General features: G+C 43.1%; 1 protein-coding gene across 1 annotated transcript; it reads right to left on the bottom strand.

Annotated features, from left to right (window-relative positions):
• Positions 1 to 8,945: 8,945 nt before the first annotated feature.
• On the bottom strand, positions 8,946 to 9,812 carry LOC135981079 (olfactory receptor 5J3-like). Its single transcript, XM_065582393.1, has one exon. It carries the CDS (start codon positions 9,810 to 9,812, stop codon positions 8,946 to 8,948), a length of 867 nt encoding a protein of 288 aa, XP_065438465.1.
• Positions 9,813 to 14,051: the final 4,239 nt, after the last annotated feature.

The raw sequence follows: 14,051 nt of genomic DNA, 5'->3' as shown, positions 1-14,051 counted from the left end.
GCTTTCGTGGGTAAGAACCTCACTTCTTCACATGAAACTTTCATGTGAAGAAGTGAGGTTCTTACCCACGAAAGCTTATGCTCCCAATACTTCTGTTAGTCTTAAAGGTGCCACAGGACCCTCTGTTCCTCACCCCACACTGAGTTTTTCATAGAGGCATCGGTTGTGAAACAATTCAATCTCCTAATGTGGCCTCTATTTAACGGGGCATGAAATTTCACACACTTTGCACCATATTAAGCCCAATTGCTTGTAATTCACTAAAAGGCACCTTCCAGAATGACAACCATATATATGTGTCTAACTACTTGCTGCTGCCGGGAGACGTTGTGATATGAGGACACCAGGAAACAGAGAATCCACCTTTTCCCTGGGTAATTTGTTCCAGTGCTTAGTCTCCCTCACTGTCAAAAAAGTGTGTCTTACTTCTCCTTTGAATTTCTCTGGCTTCAGCTGACAGCCCTTGGTTCTTGTTGTGCCTTTCTTGGCTAGATCGAATTAGCCCTGCCCCGTGAAATCCGATCTCCTTGTCCTGCTGGGAGCCCCCCAGCCAGGAGAACCCAGTAGGGGCCTCCTACGGTAGCTGTTTCTCTGCCAGGCTGGTGACAGGATTTCCTCTCCGTGGGGATATCAGATGCACCTGCAGAGGCAATGCAGAAGTGAGTGCGCTGCATCAGCCCGGCCTTGGGCTCAGGGCTTTGGCCTTGGCAGCTTCTGCTCCAGTCACGTCTCTGGGTGCCCGGACTCAGAGCTTCTGGCCCCCCTGTGGCTGTAGCCAGGGCTGGGGCACTGGGCTCAGGACTTTCATGCCCCTCCCCACTCCTGTCGGCTCTCAGGGTACCTCGGCTCGGGGCTTCTGCCCGGCATCTGCAGCTAGGGCTCAGGGATTCCCTTGCAGTTCCTTCTGGGGCTCAGGTGTCCATTTTTCTGGATGTCCCAAAAATGATAAGAGCCGAGGTGCTCCCAAGTAGTAGGTAGGAGCTGAGGTGCTCCCAAGAGCAGGGACCCACCTGCACATCTGGGAACCTCCTCTTGCTTCAGAAAGGTTGCTGGCTGCTGCCCTTGGAGCCCAGGTCTGAAGGCAGCACGGAAGTGAGGGTGACAATGCTGTGACCCCCCCTACAACAATCTCTGAACTCCCCCATTCTCCCATTTTGGTCGGGACCCCCATGGTTATAATACCATGACATTTCAGAGTGAAACATTGAAATGGCGACATTGACTAATTTAAAACCCTCTGGCCTTGAAATTGGACAAAGTGAGCCCCGGATTTGGTAGGGACCTGGCTATTATGGAAGTCCTAGCAGGTTTGCACTCCCAGTTCTCCTGAAAGGCCATTGAGAATTCATGCTGCCTGAGAAACTTCCCAGAATAAGCTACCAGGACTGGGGGCAATTGAAAGAAACCAACCAAAGCCTGAGCTAGGATGGAGAGCATTGATCCAAGCGGTGTTTGAACCCCTCCACCCCCACCTGCCTGCCTGCGGAGAAATGGACAGAGGGGCACTGATTTCTATTTGTGAACTTACTAAAGACCACGGGCTTCAGCATGAGCCGTATAGCCCATACTCTGAACTCTTGGATAAACAGCAAAGTTGGCTTTTTAGAAACGTTTCCCCCCAGTGCTCTGTATCCACTTTGGATTGTGCCCAGCAGAGGCTGGTGGAGGGGAGGGGAAGGTAGAGGAGGCCATGCAAATGTTGTGGTATCTGCACTACCCCACAGACACACACACACAGGACCCTCTGTTGCTTCTCAAATAGCAATGCACAGTATATTAGCCAGGACAGTAAATTATTTGGCCATAACCTACAAAATCCTCAGTGTTGAAAGTACAGTTTATCTAGAAAACAATGGGAGGGAGGGGTTAGAGAGTTGCAGTAACCACCTGGATTTCCAGTCTCTGGCCAGGCACATCCCCCTCTCCACAGTTTTAACTGATATCTTCTCCAGACTGGTCCTCCTGATATAATCTGAGGTCACATCCTGGCCTTTAGGGACATTGGCAGGATCTTCACTGTTCCCAGCTGCAGCATCACCCTCATTATCCTGCCTGATAAGGATCCCGCCAGGGCTCAGCTAAATGGCATATGTCATGACAGGCTCTTTGCTGAGGGCCCTTGACAGCGCCCAATCGAGTTCTGAATCGGATGAGCACGTGCAGGTGCATTTCCTGACTTTTTACTGGAATCCTGTACCCTCTCATGCTGCTGCTTCAAATGTTTCCTTCTCTCTCCGCGCTGAGCAGCAGAATGCTCATTGCCCTTTGGCTGTGCGACAGACAGACATCTAGTCCTGCTGCTCGGAAAGAAACCGTATTCTCAGCTCTAATCCTGGCACATAGTGATCAGAATCTTGCCGTGCTCCTCAAAGTGTATTTGTGATTGGACGTGCTTCTTGCTAGGGGGGATTTTCAGATATATGAACGGCATAAAATAGAGGGAAAGACAAAGAGAAGCATCAACATGTCTAAGAACTTGAACAATATTTGAAGACCATCTATTGGTGTCTAACTACCTCCTGATGCCGGGAGACGCAACTGGTATTTTAATGACACACATATGCGGCCTGTGCCTGACCTGAGATTCAGAGCTCTGAGAACATGACCTATGAAGGAAGGCTGAAAGAATTGGGTTTGTTTAGTTTGGAAAAGAGAAGACTGAGAGGGGACATGATAGCAGTTTTCAGGTATTTAAAAGGGTGTCATAAGGAGGAGGGAGAAAATTTGTTCACCTTAGCCTCTAAGGATAGAACAAGAAGCAATGGGTTGAAACTGCATCAAGGGAGGTCTAGGTTGGACATTAGGAAAAAGTTCCTAACCGTCAGGGTAGTTAAACACTGGAATAAATTGCCTAGGGAGGTTGTGGAATCTCCATCTCTGGAGATATTTAAGAGTAGGTTAGATAAATGTCTATCAGGGATGGTCTAGACAGTATTTGGTCCTGCCATGCGGGCAGGGGACTGGACTCGATGACCTCTCGAGGTCCCTTCCAGTCCTAGAATCTATGAATTTATGAATTCTGTCCCTTTGTCTTCGCAGAACAAATAAACCCCACCTCCAATTACCCCTTACATAATCCATTTGAGTTCAAGAAAGAGAGATCTCTCTCTTGCAAAAAGTTTTAACATGACGGGGCAAAGACTAAGGTGAGTGGTCTATTTTTCTTTCAGTTCTAATACTGAGGGAGATCTCCAAAATCTATTCTGTCTACCAAGAGAAAAGATTGTTTTTTCTGTTCTCAAAGTGCTGATGGTTTTGACCCCAAAATGTTGTTTTCATTTTCTCTCACAAAATAACTTGCAGTGAAATGGGACCAACTGCCTAAACTATCCTGAACGCTGCATGCCAGGGTTTGGGAATATCAGGATAGATCATCACCTGGCGTCAGTTGTCACATATCCATCAGCATCAACAGAGCTATGGTGATTTATACCAACGGAGTGTCTGGTCCATTGTGCTGTACTGAGTTAAAAGATTTCATATGCTGTGCAAATGAACATGGTCTGTTTAAAATTACCCCTTGGTTTCAGAGAATCTTGTTTAATGGAGGGCTTTTTCTTTCTTTTTTTTTTTCTAAACATGTGCTTCATTTATTTGAATATTAAACATTTTCATTTAAAATTTCCCAGAGTAAGTTTTGTGCTGGTGAAATATTCCCAGTCAACAGCCCTGGAGAGAGAAGAAAAAAGACAGTACAGTATGGAATGGGCAGCACTGGCTTCCCCAGTGCACCATTCTCTGCCCCCATGGAAGGTCTCATGGTTTCGGGGTGGATACACACCGATAATGGAATGAAATCTCTCTTGCATAGTTCAGTTTTCTTCTTAGTTTGAAGTCGGAGAAGGAACAGGAACATCTGGACCCACCTAGCTTCCAAGGGAACCATCTTTCTTGATGCTGTTTGACCTGCAATTCATTGTGGCCCTTGAGGTGGAGATCAGTGGGTATTCTCTATGAAGCTGCTTTATGACTCTGTGAAAGAAATATCTTCTGAGAAGGACAGGCTGGTCCTCCCACTGTCTCCACTCACTCACGGTAAATTATAGCCATTTGTAGCCGTAGTTGTACAGGATGATAAGATACAGCATGTGAGCACGGGAGAGAGAGAGAGATGTTTAACTTAGTATTCATTAGGGTCCTTTCCTTTTGAGGTGGAAGCTTTTCCAAACTCACTTGCTGCCTCTGCTTCCCCACTGAAGAACTCCAGGTTTAGGCTGTGCAAGAAGCCAGAGCTGGCATGAGGCTCTCACCCATAGTTTTAATTCAGCTCCCACTGATTAACTTTGCTCTTCATTCATATCTCCTCAGTTAATATACAGTGAACCATTGTGAACATAATCTTATTGATTTCAACAAGAATGCTGTTTATTGAACTTAATCAGAGTTTATACCTAATTTGTAGTTTTAATTGACTTATTATAAATAGCATAGCTCCTGTTTTAATTATGAAAAGGTGATAGAGTGCTAATGTGAGGCTTAAATCTACTACTCGTTTCTTCCTTGTGTCAGGATCCTGAACTCGACCATCTCATGGTCACTGCCTCCCAGGTTCCCATCCAATTTTGCTTCCCCTACTAATTCTTCCCTGTTTGTGAGCAGCAGGTCTAGAAGAGCTGTGCCCCTAGTTGGTTCCTCCAGCACTTGCACCAGGAAATTGTCCCCTACACTATCCAAAAACTTCCTGGATTGTCTGTGCACCGCTGTATTGCTCTCCTAGCAGATATCAGGGTGATTAAAGTCTCCCATGAAAACCAGGGCCTGCGATCTAGTAACTTCTGCTAGTTGCCGGAAGAAAGCCTGGTCCACTTCATCCCCCTGGTCTGGTGGTCTATCGCAGACTCCCACCACAACATCACCCTTGTTGCTCACACTTCTAAACTTAATCCAGAGACTCTCAGGTTTTTCTGCAGACTCATACCAGAGCTCTCTCATACCTCATACTCCTCTCTTACATACAATGCAACTCCCCCACCTTTTCTGCCCTGCCTGTCCTTCCTGAACAGTTTATATCCATCCATGACAGTACTCCAGTCATGTGAGTTATCCCACCAAGTCTCTGTTACTCCAATGCTTCATTCCAATATTCCAATATGTCATTTATTACTAATCAGTATTTTCCAGTGTAGAAAGCACTGGGCTTCAATTGCAGCAAGGGAGGTTTAGGTTGGACATTAGGAAAAATTTCCTAACTGTCCTGGTGGTTAACCACCGGAATAAATTGCTTAGGGAGGTTGCGGAATCTCCATCATTGGAGATTTTTAAGAGCAGGTTAGACAAACACCTGTCAGGGATGTTCTAGATGGTGCTTTGTCCTGCCGTGAGTGCAGGGGACTGGACTTCTGACCTTTTGAGGTTCCTTCCAGTCCTATGATTCTATGATTGATCCAATATTGTGCTCTAATATTTTTCATTGAAACTTTATTAATGCAAGATAAAAAGAACCCCCTTGAATGGGGTTGGGTAGCGGGTAAACTCTTGAATCCCGGAGGAAGTTGCGTCTGAGTGTGTTTCAGTGGATTTATGTCCTCTCACCATTAATCACAATGGGCTAAACTCTATTATCCCTTGGCTCAAGTCTACCTAGCAGAGTTTAAGTGTAAGGCATTTCCATAGGGTAGAAAGTATCCTAACTACTGCTGGCCAAAATTCTTTGGCTGAAACTTTTTTTCAGAGAAAAGTGCATATTCAGCTACACCAGAATGTTTGCCCAATTGTATTGGGTTCTTCGGGATGGAAAAACATCAAATAAATTCATTTCCCCACTGCTAAACCTTGCTGTTTGGTGTCCCACCTCTGCATGGAGGGGTGAAAGTAAAGCTCTAAATCAGTGTTGGTGAGAACAGGGGCTTGTTTGCATTGGGAAGTTATTCCTGAGCAAGATAATATGTGAATTTAAGGCACTAGAGCTATCCAGGTATGGACACTCTTAATTTACTGGATTAAACTAAACCAGAAAATGGCATTCTTATTTGACTACGGCTACACTACAGGGGGGCGATCGATTTCAGATACACAAATTCAGCTACGGGGATAGTGTCGCTGAATTCAATGTATCTGATCTGACTTACCCCGCTGTGAGGACGGCGGCTCCCCCGTCGACGGCGCTTACTCCTGCCTGGGCTGGTGGAGTACGCGTGTCAATTCGTGGATCGATTGTCGCGTCCCGACAAGACGCGATAAATCGATCCCCGAGAGATCGATTTCTACCCACCGATCCGGGCGGTAGTGAAGACAAGCCCAAAGGCCATATAGGGAGTTACATTAAATAGCTGTAGCGTCAGTTTCCGTGTCGACCAGCCCTAAAGCAATAGAATTGTGTCAGTGGTGAGAATAGGGCTAATCAGTATATAGCAATGATGAGGAAAAAAAAGTGTATGATCAAAAGAACTCTGTGAATAACTGATTTCTTGGTTTGCTGGCTAGTCTGAAACATAAATGAAAAACTTTAGTTTCTGGTTGACCCAAATTGATTTTTTTTTTCAAAAATTTCCATTTTTTTGGCTGAATGACCAGTTGAATGAAATGTTTTGTTTGATCAGTTGCAGTTTTTGCAATTGTTATATTTTTAAATAAAATTGAAGTAAATTTTGAAACAAAAAGTCTTTTAAATGGGAAACTTAAAATATTTAGACCTTTTCGATTTTTCTGAGGTTTTAGATCAAAGCAAAACAATCCAGCTCATTTGACACAGATTCATAAAATATTTCTGTTAACCCAAATCTGCGTTGCTCAGAAAAAAAGGATTTGGGTCCAACTCCCCTCTCCCCCCAGTTCTAATGAACACTATATCGTGATACTCAGAGTAAAACTAGTCCAATTCAGATTAGTCATGAGGCTCACATTTTCAACAGGGAGGGTGGTTAACGGCTGGAATGAACGACCATGGAAAGTGACGGTTTATCCAGCTAGAGCGGCTGTGAAATCAAGACCGGATGGCTCTCCGGAAGATACACTTAATAAAATGCCAGTTAATGGGCTTAATACCGAGGATAACTGTATAGGACTGTGACCTGAGTTACACAGTCAGACTAAATGGTCTCATTGTCCTTTCTAGCCCTTAAAATCTATGATCAATGTATAGCGTTGCTGTAAGTAAACCTATAAAATCACTATATGGCATTGACAACGAGGAGTCCTGTGGCTCCTGAAAGACTAACAAATGTATCACGATAGTTTATGCCCAGATACATTTGTTAGTCTTTAAGGTGCCACAGGACTCCTCGTTGTCTTTGCTGAAACAGACTAACACGACTACCCCTCTGAAATATATGGCATTGGTGGGAGTAACATTACATGAGCATTATTATTGATATTACTTCATTAATTCATTAGTATTGGGCTTAATCCCAACCCCATTCTGTTAGGTGCTGTACCAACATATAACAACACAAAACAAAAAAACCCAACCTCTGGCCAAAGGAGCTTGTAATGTAAGCTTAAAATAAGAGACAATGATACAGATGACAAACAGATGGGGACGAGCACAAGGTGACTACAAGATGATTGAGAATAAAGCTGTATAACAAGTATATAGAGCCTTGTCAGAATTTGATTTTTCATTTTTTTATCATTTTAATTGATAATATTGATGTTTATTTTTAAGCCTTTTTTATTTTAAATGTTTAAACCTTTACAATTGCGGGAAATTATGGGGGATAAGACATTGGGAGGTCAGACATTTTTTTTAATGACAGTCGACACTGAGATTCAAAAAGTTAAAGCTTTATAACTGTTAAAACACAAATGGTCAACATCACTTGTCAAAATAGATAAAATAAATATCCTTAAATCAAACTCGAATACATTCTGACGCTGCAATTTTTCTTACTTTGCCTATCTGTAAATTTCAATTATTATTGATGGCAACATTTTATTCATTGGTTTGTGTGCATATGGTGAAATCAATATTTACCAACATTTATGGAGAAAAAATTATTCCTTCCCAGCCTAAGTATATACAATAACCCTGTTAAGAATAGATGTATGGAGCACTAGTAGGAATATAGATGTGATCAATATAAAGACAGGTGCAAAGTACTTCACTCTAGAAGGGAAAATCAAATGCATAATACAATGTGGGGAATAACTGGCTAGGGAGCAGTGCTGCTTAGATGGATCTGGGAGTTGAAATGGATCACAAGTTGACTAGGAGCCAACAATTACCAGGTATGTTGTATGTCAGACCAGGGCAGTGCTTGTTTGGCTCTGCTTGGCACTGGTGAGGCCTCAGTTGAAGTTCTGTGTCTAGGTTTGGGAGCCGCACTTTAGGAAAGATGTGGGCGAATAGGAGAGAGTCCAGAGGGGAACAACAAAAATGACAAAAAGGGTTTACAAAACCTGATTTATTAGGGCTTTTTTTTTTAAAATGGGCATGTTTTGTTTTGAGACAAGACGACTGAGGAGGGACCTGATAACAGATTTCAACTACGTTAAGGGCTGTTCTAAAGGGGATAGAGATCAATTGTGGCAGCCCATATGAGGCCCAGACACTAAAGAGAGCAAAAGCATTGAATTCTCATAATGCAAGTCACATACAGAGCATTAATTAAGTAACACATTAAGAAATTAAACCTAGAAGCAAATTTATTTTATTTTTAATCTCAGATAACCATGTAGGGCACCATTTCAAATAGATTAATGGTCAAGAAACAAGGAAAGGTGTCTATATTCCAACAGCCACATAATGACAGGACATTAGGTAACATTGTTCCTCTCAAGCAATTGTAAAACATAATTTCCACATACTACCTCAGTTCTTTGAGTTTCATTTAATTCTTGTACGACATTTGTGATACACAAATCAAGGCAGTAACACATAGACCATATTACGATCCTTCTTCCAATTGTTCTTCTCAATTGACTGGAATTGTCATGGTGAACAAATTAGCTGAGAATGTTTTTCCAGTCTATCACCCTCTTAAGAGCATCCTTAACCTCCTTGTTCCTCAGGCTGTAGATCGGGGGTTCAACATGGGGACCACCAGGTGAGCAGAGATTTTCTCCTGTTCCAGTGAGTAGCTGGAACTGGGTTGTATGTGGCTTGAGCTCACAGGTCCATAGAACATGGTGACAGCTGTTAGATGAGAGGCCCAGGTGGAGAAGGCTTTGCGCCTGCCCTTGGAGGAGCAGATCCTCAGGAGAGAGAAGAGGATGTACAGATAAGAGAATATGACAATCAGGAGGGTGGACATGGCAATAACCCCAGAGAAGGCTACAAGCAAAATCTCTCTGATGTGGTTATCAGAGCAAACGAGCTTCAGCAATGTGTTAGTGTCACAAAAGTAATGATTGATGATGTTGGGTCCACAGAATGACAACCTCAGCAAGCCACATGTGTGGGTAAGTGAGTTCATGAGCCCCCCTACATATGAGCTGGCCACTAGATGAATACAGACTCTCTTAGACATAACAGCGGTGTAGAGCAGAGGGTTACAGATGGTTACATAGCTGTCATACGCTATCACAGCCAGCAGGAACCCTTCTGTGGTCACAAACACAACAAAAGAGAAGTGTTGAGCAATACAGGCAGAGTAAGAAATGCTTTTACTCCTAACTAAGAAATTCACCAGCATCCTTGGAGCGAAGACTGAGGAGTAGCAGAGGTCAACAACAGACAGGTTACTAAGGAAGAAGTACATGGGGGTGTGGAGTCGGGGATCAACCCTGATCAACACAATCATCCCAAGATTCCCCACCAGCGTAAGAACATAGATCACCAGCAACGCCGCGAAGAGGGGTATCTGCAACTCCTGACGATCTGTCAGCCCCAGGAGGATGAACTGGGTTACCATGCTGTCATTGCCCTCAGCCATTTATACGGGGTGCATGAAACCATACCTGCCAGGATAACAAGAGTGAGCAGCATGGAAGAAGGAAATTTCATGGCATGAATTAAATCTGAATGACACCACCGGGCTTGAATGTGGGTAGTGAATATCTTACAGGAAACCAGCCGCCGTGATGTCTGGAAAGAGCTGGGATGGACCTTTCGATTTACACTCCCTTTTTAACAGGGCTGAGATTTTCAAGGCTGTCTAGGAGATTTAGACATCCAAGTCTCCATAAAATTGACTGGAATTAGGCATCCAGTTCCCGATAGGGAGTTTCCAGATTCATGTACATTATCCCAAATTTTCTCCAATCAAATATACCTGGCATGGGTTTGAGTTTGAGCTAGGTCCTTTATATTGTCTACTCACTGAGGGTAAGTTAGAAAGCACTCATACTTTAAATCCTTCCAGATTAGGGTGACCAGACAGTAAATGGGAAAAATCGGGATGGGGGTGGGAGGTAATTGGAGCCTATATAAGAAAAAAGTCCCAGAAATCGGGAATGTCCCTATAAAATCGTGACATCTGGTCACCCTATTCCAGATAATCCTTTTAGATGACTACAATGTCTGTTATGTCCCAGTCACTTGGTTACTGCCGCTTCATAACACATCCCCCGGCAGTGTTGCTAATCCCAAGCATTTGAAAACCATTATCAGGCTTCCAAAAAATCATGCAATTGGCTTAAAATCTTGAGATTTTTTAAAATAACACACAAAGGGTTTAGAGAGGGGGCAGGGAAGTGTAATTCTGTTTTGTGCAAGATTTTTATATTTCAGAATTTGGTTTAGGAACAAACCCACCGTTTTTGAAAAGTCTCTGGAAAAGGGAATGGATCCCTGGAGTCATGGACACTGACAATTTTGGATGTTCCCAGCCCCCAGGGCAATCTGCATGTGTATCTGCTCCAAGGCCACGGAATCTGGAAGCTCTGAGGTTGCTAGCAGGCCACTGGGCAGGTTGCAAAGGAGCTGGGCAGGTGAACTAGCGGAAACCAGGCAGGATTCTGATGTAGGCAGAGTTTCCTCCATTCCGTGGTGCTGCACTGAAATTGGCCCTTCTTGACGAAATGTTCCAATTTCACTCAGTCAGCAAATTGCAATGGAACAATGTTTCTGGGCCCTGGAGACAGTCACGTTTTCAAGCTTTTCTTAGCAACCCTGAGGGCTAGAAACATACTTAAAAAAAATCTGAGATTCTTAACTGATCCCATGACTGAAGGAGCTGAGGTTTTAAGAGATGCACCAAATACCGTGAGAATTGGTAACTGTGCCTTCAATCTATGCTATCCTTGCTCTAGGAGATTTCTGGCCACTTGTCTCCAGTCCCAGTTTCTTACACCTCCTAGTGGTACACACTGCCCAGTCCTTCATCTCTCTAGGTCATTTGCTGTGACACAGGAATATGATACAGGCGGGAAATGGCGAAGGAATAACATTGGCACAGAAGCAACAATGGAAGGCTGTGTGCAAGGCTCTGAAGGAGGGAGGGAGGATGCTTAGAAGAGGGAGCATAGGGGGATTACATGAAGCCACAGGTGAGAGAATGAGATAAAAGGAGAAAATGCTGTATCAGAGAGGAGTGTGAGGAGAGTGTAGAGAGAAAGAAGGAAGAAAGAAGGCTGAAGAGACACGAAGGCAAAGCTATGTAACACCTCAAAAGTGAGGCTTTCTCCATTTGCTTCCTTCTTCTGGCTCCCCCAATCCCCATTTAATCGAACACAAACAGCTTGTTTTCAATCCAAGCCCCTTCACAGTCTATCAACACCATGAGGCTCATCTGCTATTGCAATGTCATCTATCGACTCTGCCCTCCCACTGCTTCCCATTGGTTACAGTTTTCAAACAAACACGACCTTGACGGGTGCTGCAGCAGTGCAAATAATTACTGTTATTTCTCCCTTATGGTTAGAGATCGGCCACACCAGAACCGACTGGATCCAAGTGTCCGTCTTCCCCCTCCCCCACTCACACACATACACAACACTGGATAATGGTCAGACTGGCAGTAGGGGCACTAGATTGAGATAGTCCTTTAATTCCTGGCTCTGCTTCACACTCCCTCCCTTATTGTTTTTCCAGAGAACCTAGTACAGTGGGGCATTGACCTCTAATTGATAACACGACAACCATAAATACAAATTTTATAACCCTGATTTAGCTCTATAATTGGCTGAAAAGCCCAGAATCTGAAAATCCTCAAAGGTTGAAGAAGTCGGATCTGAATCTGATTCCAGATCTGAAGTGTGTAACTCAGATTCATCTCTATGTATAATCCTGGATTCTTATCTAATATCCATCTTGACCTTTCAGGGTCTTCCATGAACCATGTCCATTGCCACTGTAATTTACCCTGAGGCAGAAAAATGAACAAACAAAAAATGTCTGTCTCAAGTTGCAATGTTGACTGCGCTAACGTCACATTTCCAAGTAAATGGAGAAAATGGAAAGTTATGTCCAGGAATCAGAACTGAAGGAAAATAGCTATCCCACCTCCACTGAAGGAAAGAAGTATTGTATCTTCATGGTGGAAGAGAGTGTTCAATCACTCGTTATCCCTAAGGGATCATGTTATGGCACGAAAAACCTCATATATTCATTTCTGTGGCATTTAAGGATCAAGTCTCTGAAGTCACACCTACAATTATAGTCTCAAGCCAGGCACAGAGGGGCTCATTACAATGCCCTCCTTGGCGCTCTAACATGCTAAGTAGATTTGTTTATTTGTCTTTGCTCAGTTTTACGGAAAGCTCTCGCTGTTTTGCTAAGTCACAGGAAGAAGTCTCAAGAGCAGTGTAACTGGAAAGGAATGGCTCAGTCTTTCTTTCCATTGGGAGCACTCAGTGAATTCAGCGCAAAGTTAGGCTTAAAAGAAATCCAGATGTGTTAAACTATGGAAAAAGCACAGTTACAGCAAACAAACAACTGTAACTTTGTTCGTGTAGATGCCAAGCAATCACCCTACCCTTACAATTAGTGCCTAATAGTGCCTTACCATTTACTGCCCCTATTGGGTCAAACTGATTTTTCATACAGTTTAAGGCCAGAAGAGGTCAATGTAATCATCTAGTCTGACCTCCTGCATAACAAAACCTTGCCCAATAATTTATGTATCGAGCCAGTTCTGGGCGCCGCATTTCAGGAAACATGGGGACAAATTGGAGAGAGTCCTGAGAAGAGCAACAAAAATGATGAAAGGTCTAGAAAACATGACTTATGAGGGAAGATTGAAAGAATTAGGTTTGTTTAGTCTGGAAAAGAGACGACTGAGAGGGGACATAACAGTTTTCAAATACCTAACAGGTTGTTACAAGGAGGAGGGAGAAGAATTATTCTCCTTAACCTCTGATGATAGGACAAGAAGCAATGGGCTTAAATTGCAGCAAGGGAGGTTTAGGTTGGACATGAGGAAAAAATTCCTAATCGTCAGGGAGGTTAGGCACTGGAATAAATTGCCTAGGGAGGGTGTGGAATCTCCATAACAACGGGGTTCCATAAAGATCGTATTAAACATATTCATAAATTATCTGGGAAAAGGAGTAAACAGTGAGGTTTCAAAGCTTGCAGATGATACAAATCTACTCAAGAGAGTTAAGTCCAAACCCGACTGCAAAGAGTGACAGAGGGATCTCACGAAACTGGGCGATCACCCAAGGAAATGACAGATGAAATTCAGTGTTGATAATACAAAGTAATGCACATTAGAAAACATAATCCTAACTAGACATACAAAATGATGGGTCTAAATTAGCTGTTACCAGTCAAGAAAGAGATCTTAGGAGTCATTGTGGACAGTTCTCTGAAAACTAGGTGAAGTGGTGGTTCAAAAAGCTAACTTAATGTTAGGAACCATTAGGAAAGTCATAAATAATAAGAAAGAAAATATTATATTGCCTATATATAAATACATTGTATCCTCAGCCCCTGAATACTTTGTGCAGTTCTGGTTGCCCTATCTAAAAAAATAAAAGGATATATTAGAACTGAAAAAGTCCAGAGAAGAGAACTAAAAATGTCCAGACTTCGAGCTTTATTTTTTTTTAGAAAAAGCTGAAGTTTTCTGCTGTGGAAGCAGAGAAAGAACTGCTAAAATGGTTGATGCATAAGATGCATAAGAATTTATGTGTATGTGTGTAAAAACTCCATAGGTAAGGGGAACATTTCCCGAAAGTTTGGAAAATGGTGAATCATTCTTCTTCAGAGAATTGCAACCTTTCAAAAT

This window comes from Chrysemys picta, chromosome 2 (assembly GCF_011386835.1).
Source record: "Chrysemys picta bellii isolate R12L10 chromosome 2, ASM1138683v2, whole genome shotgun sequence".
Taxonomy (NCBI): Eukaryota; Metazoa; Chordata; order Testudines; family Emydidae; genus Chrysemys; species Chrysemys picta.
This window is presented reverse-complemented; position numbering and strand designations above follow the sequence as displayed.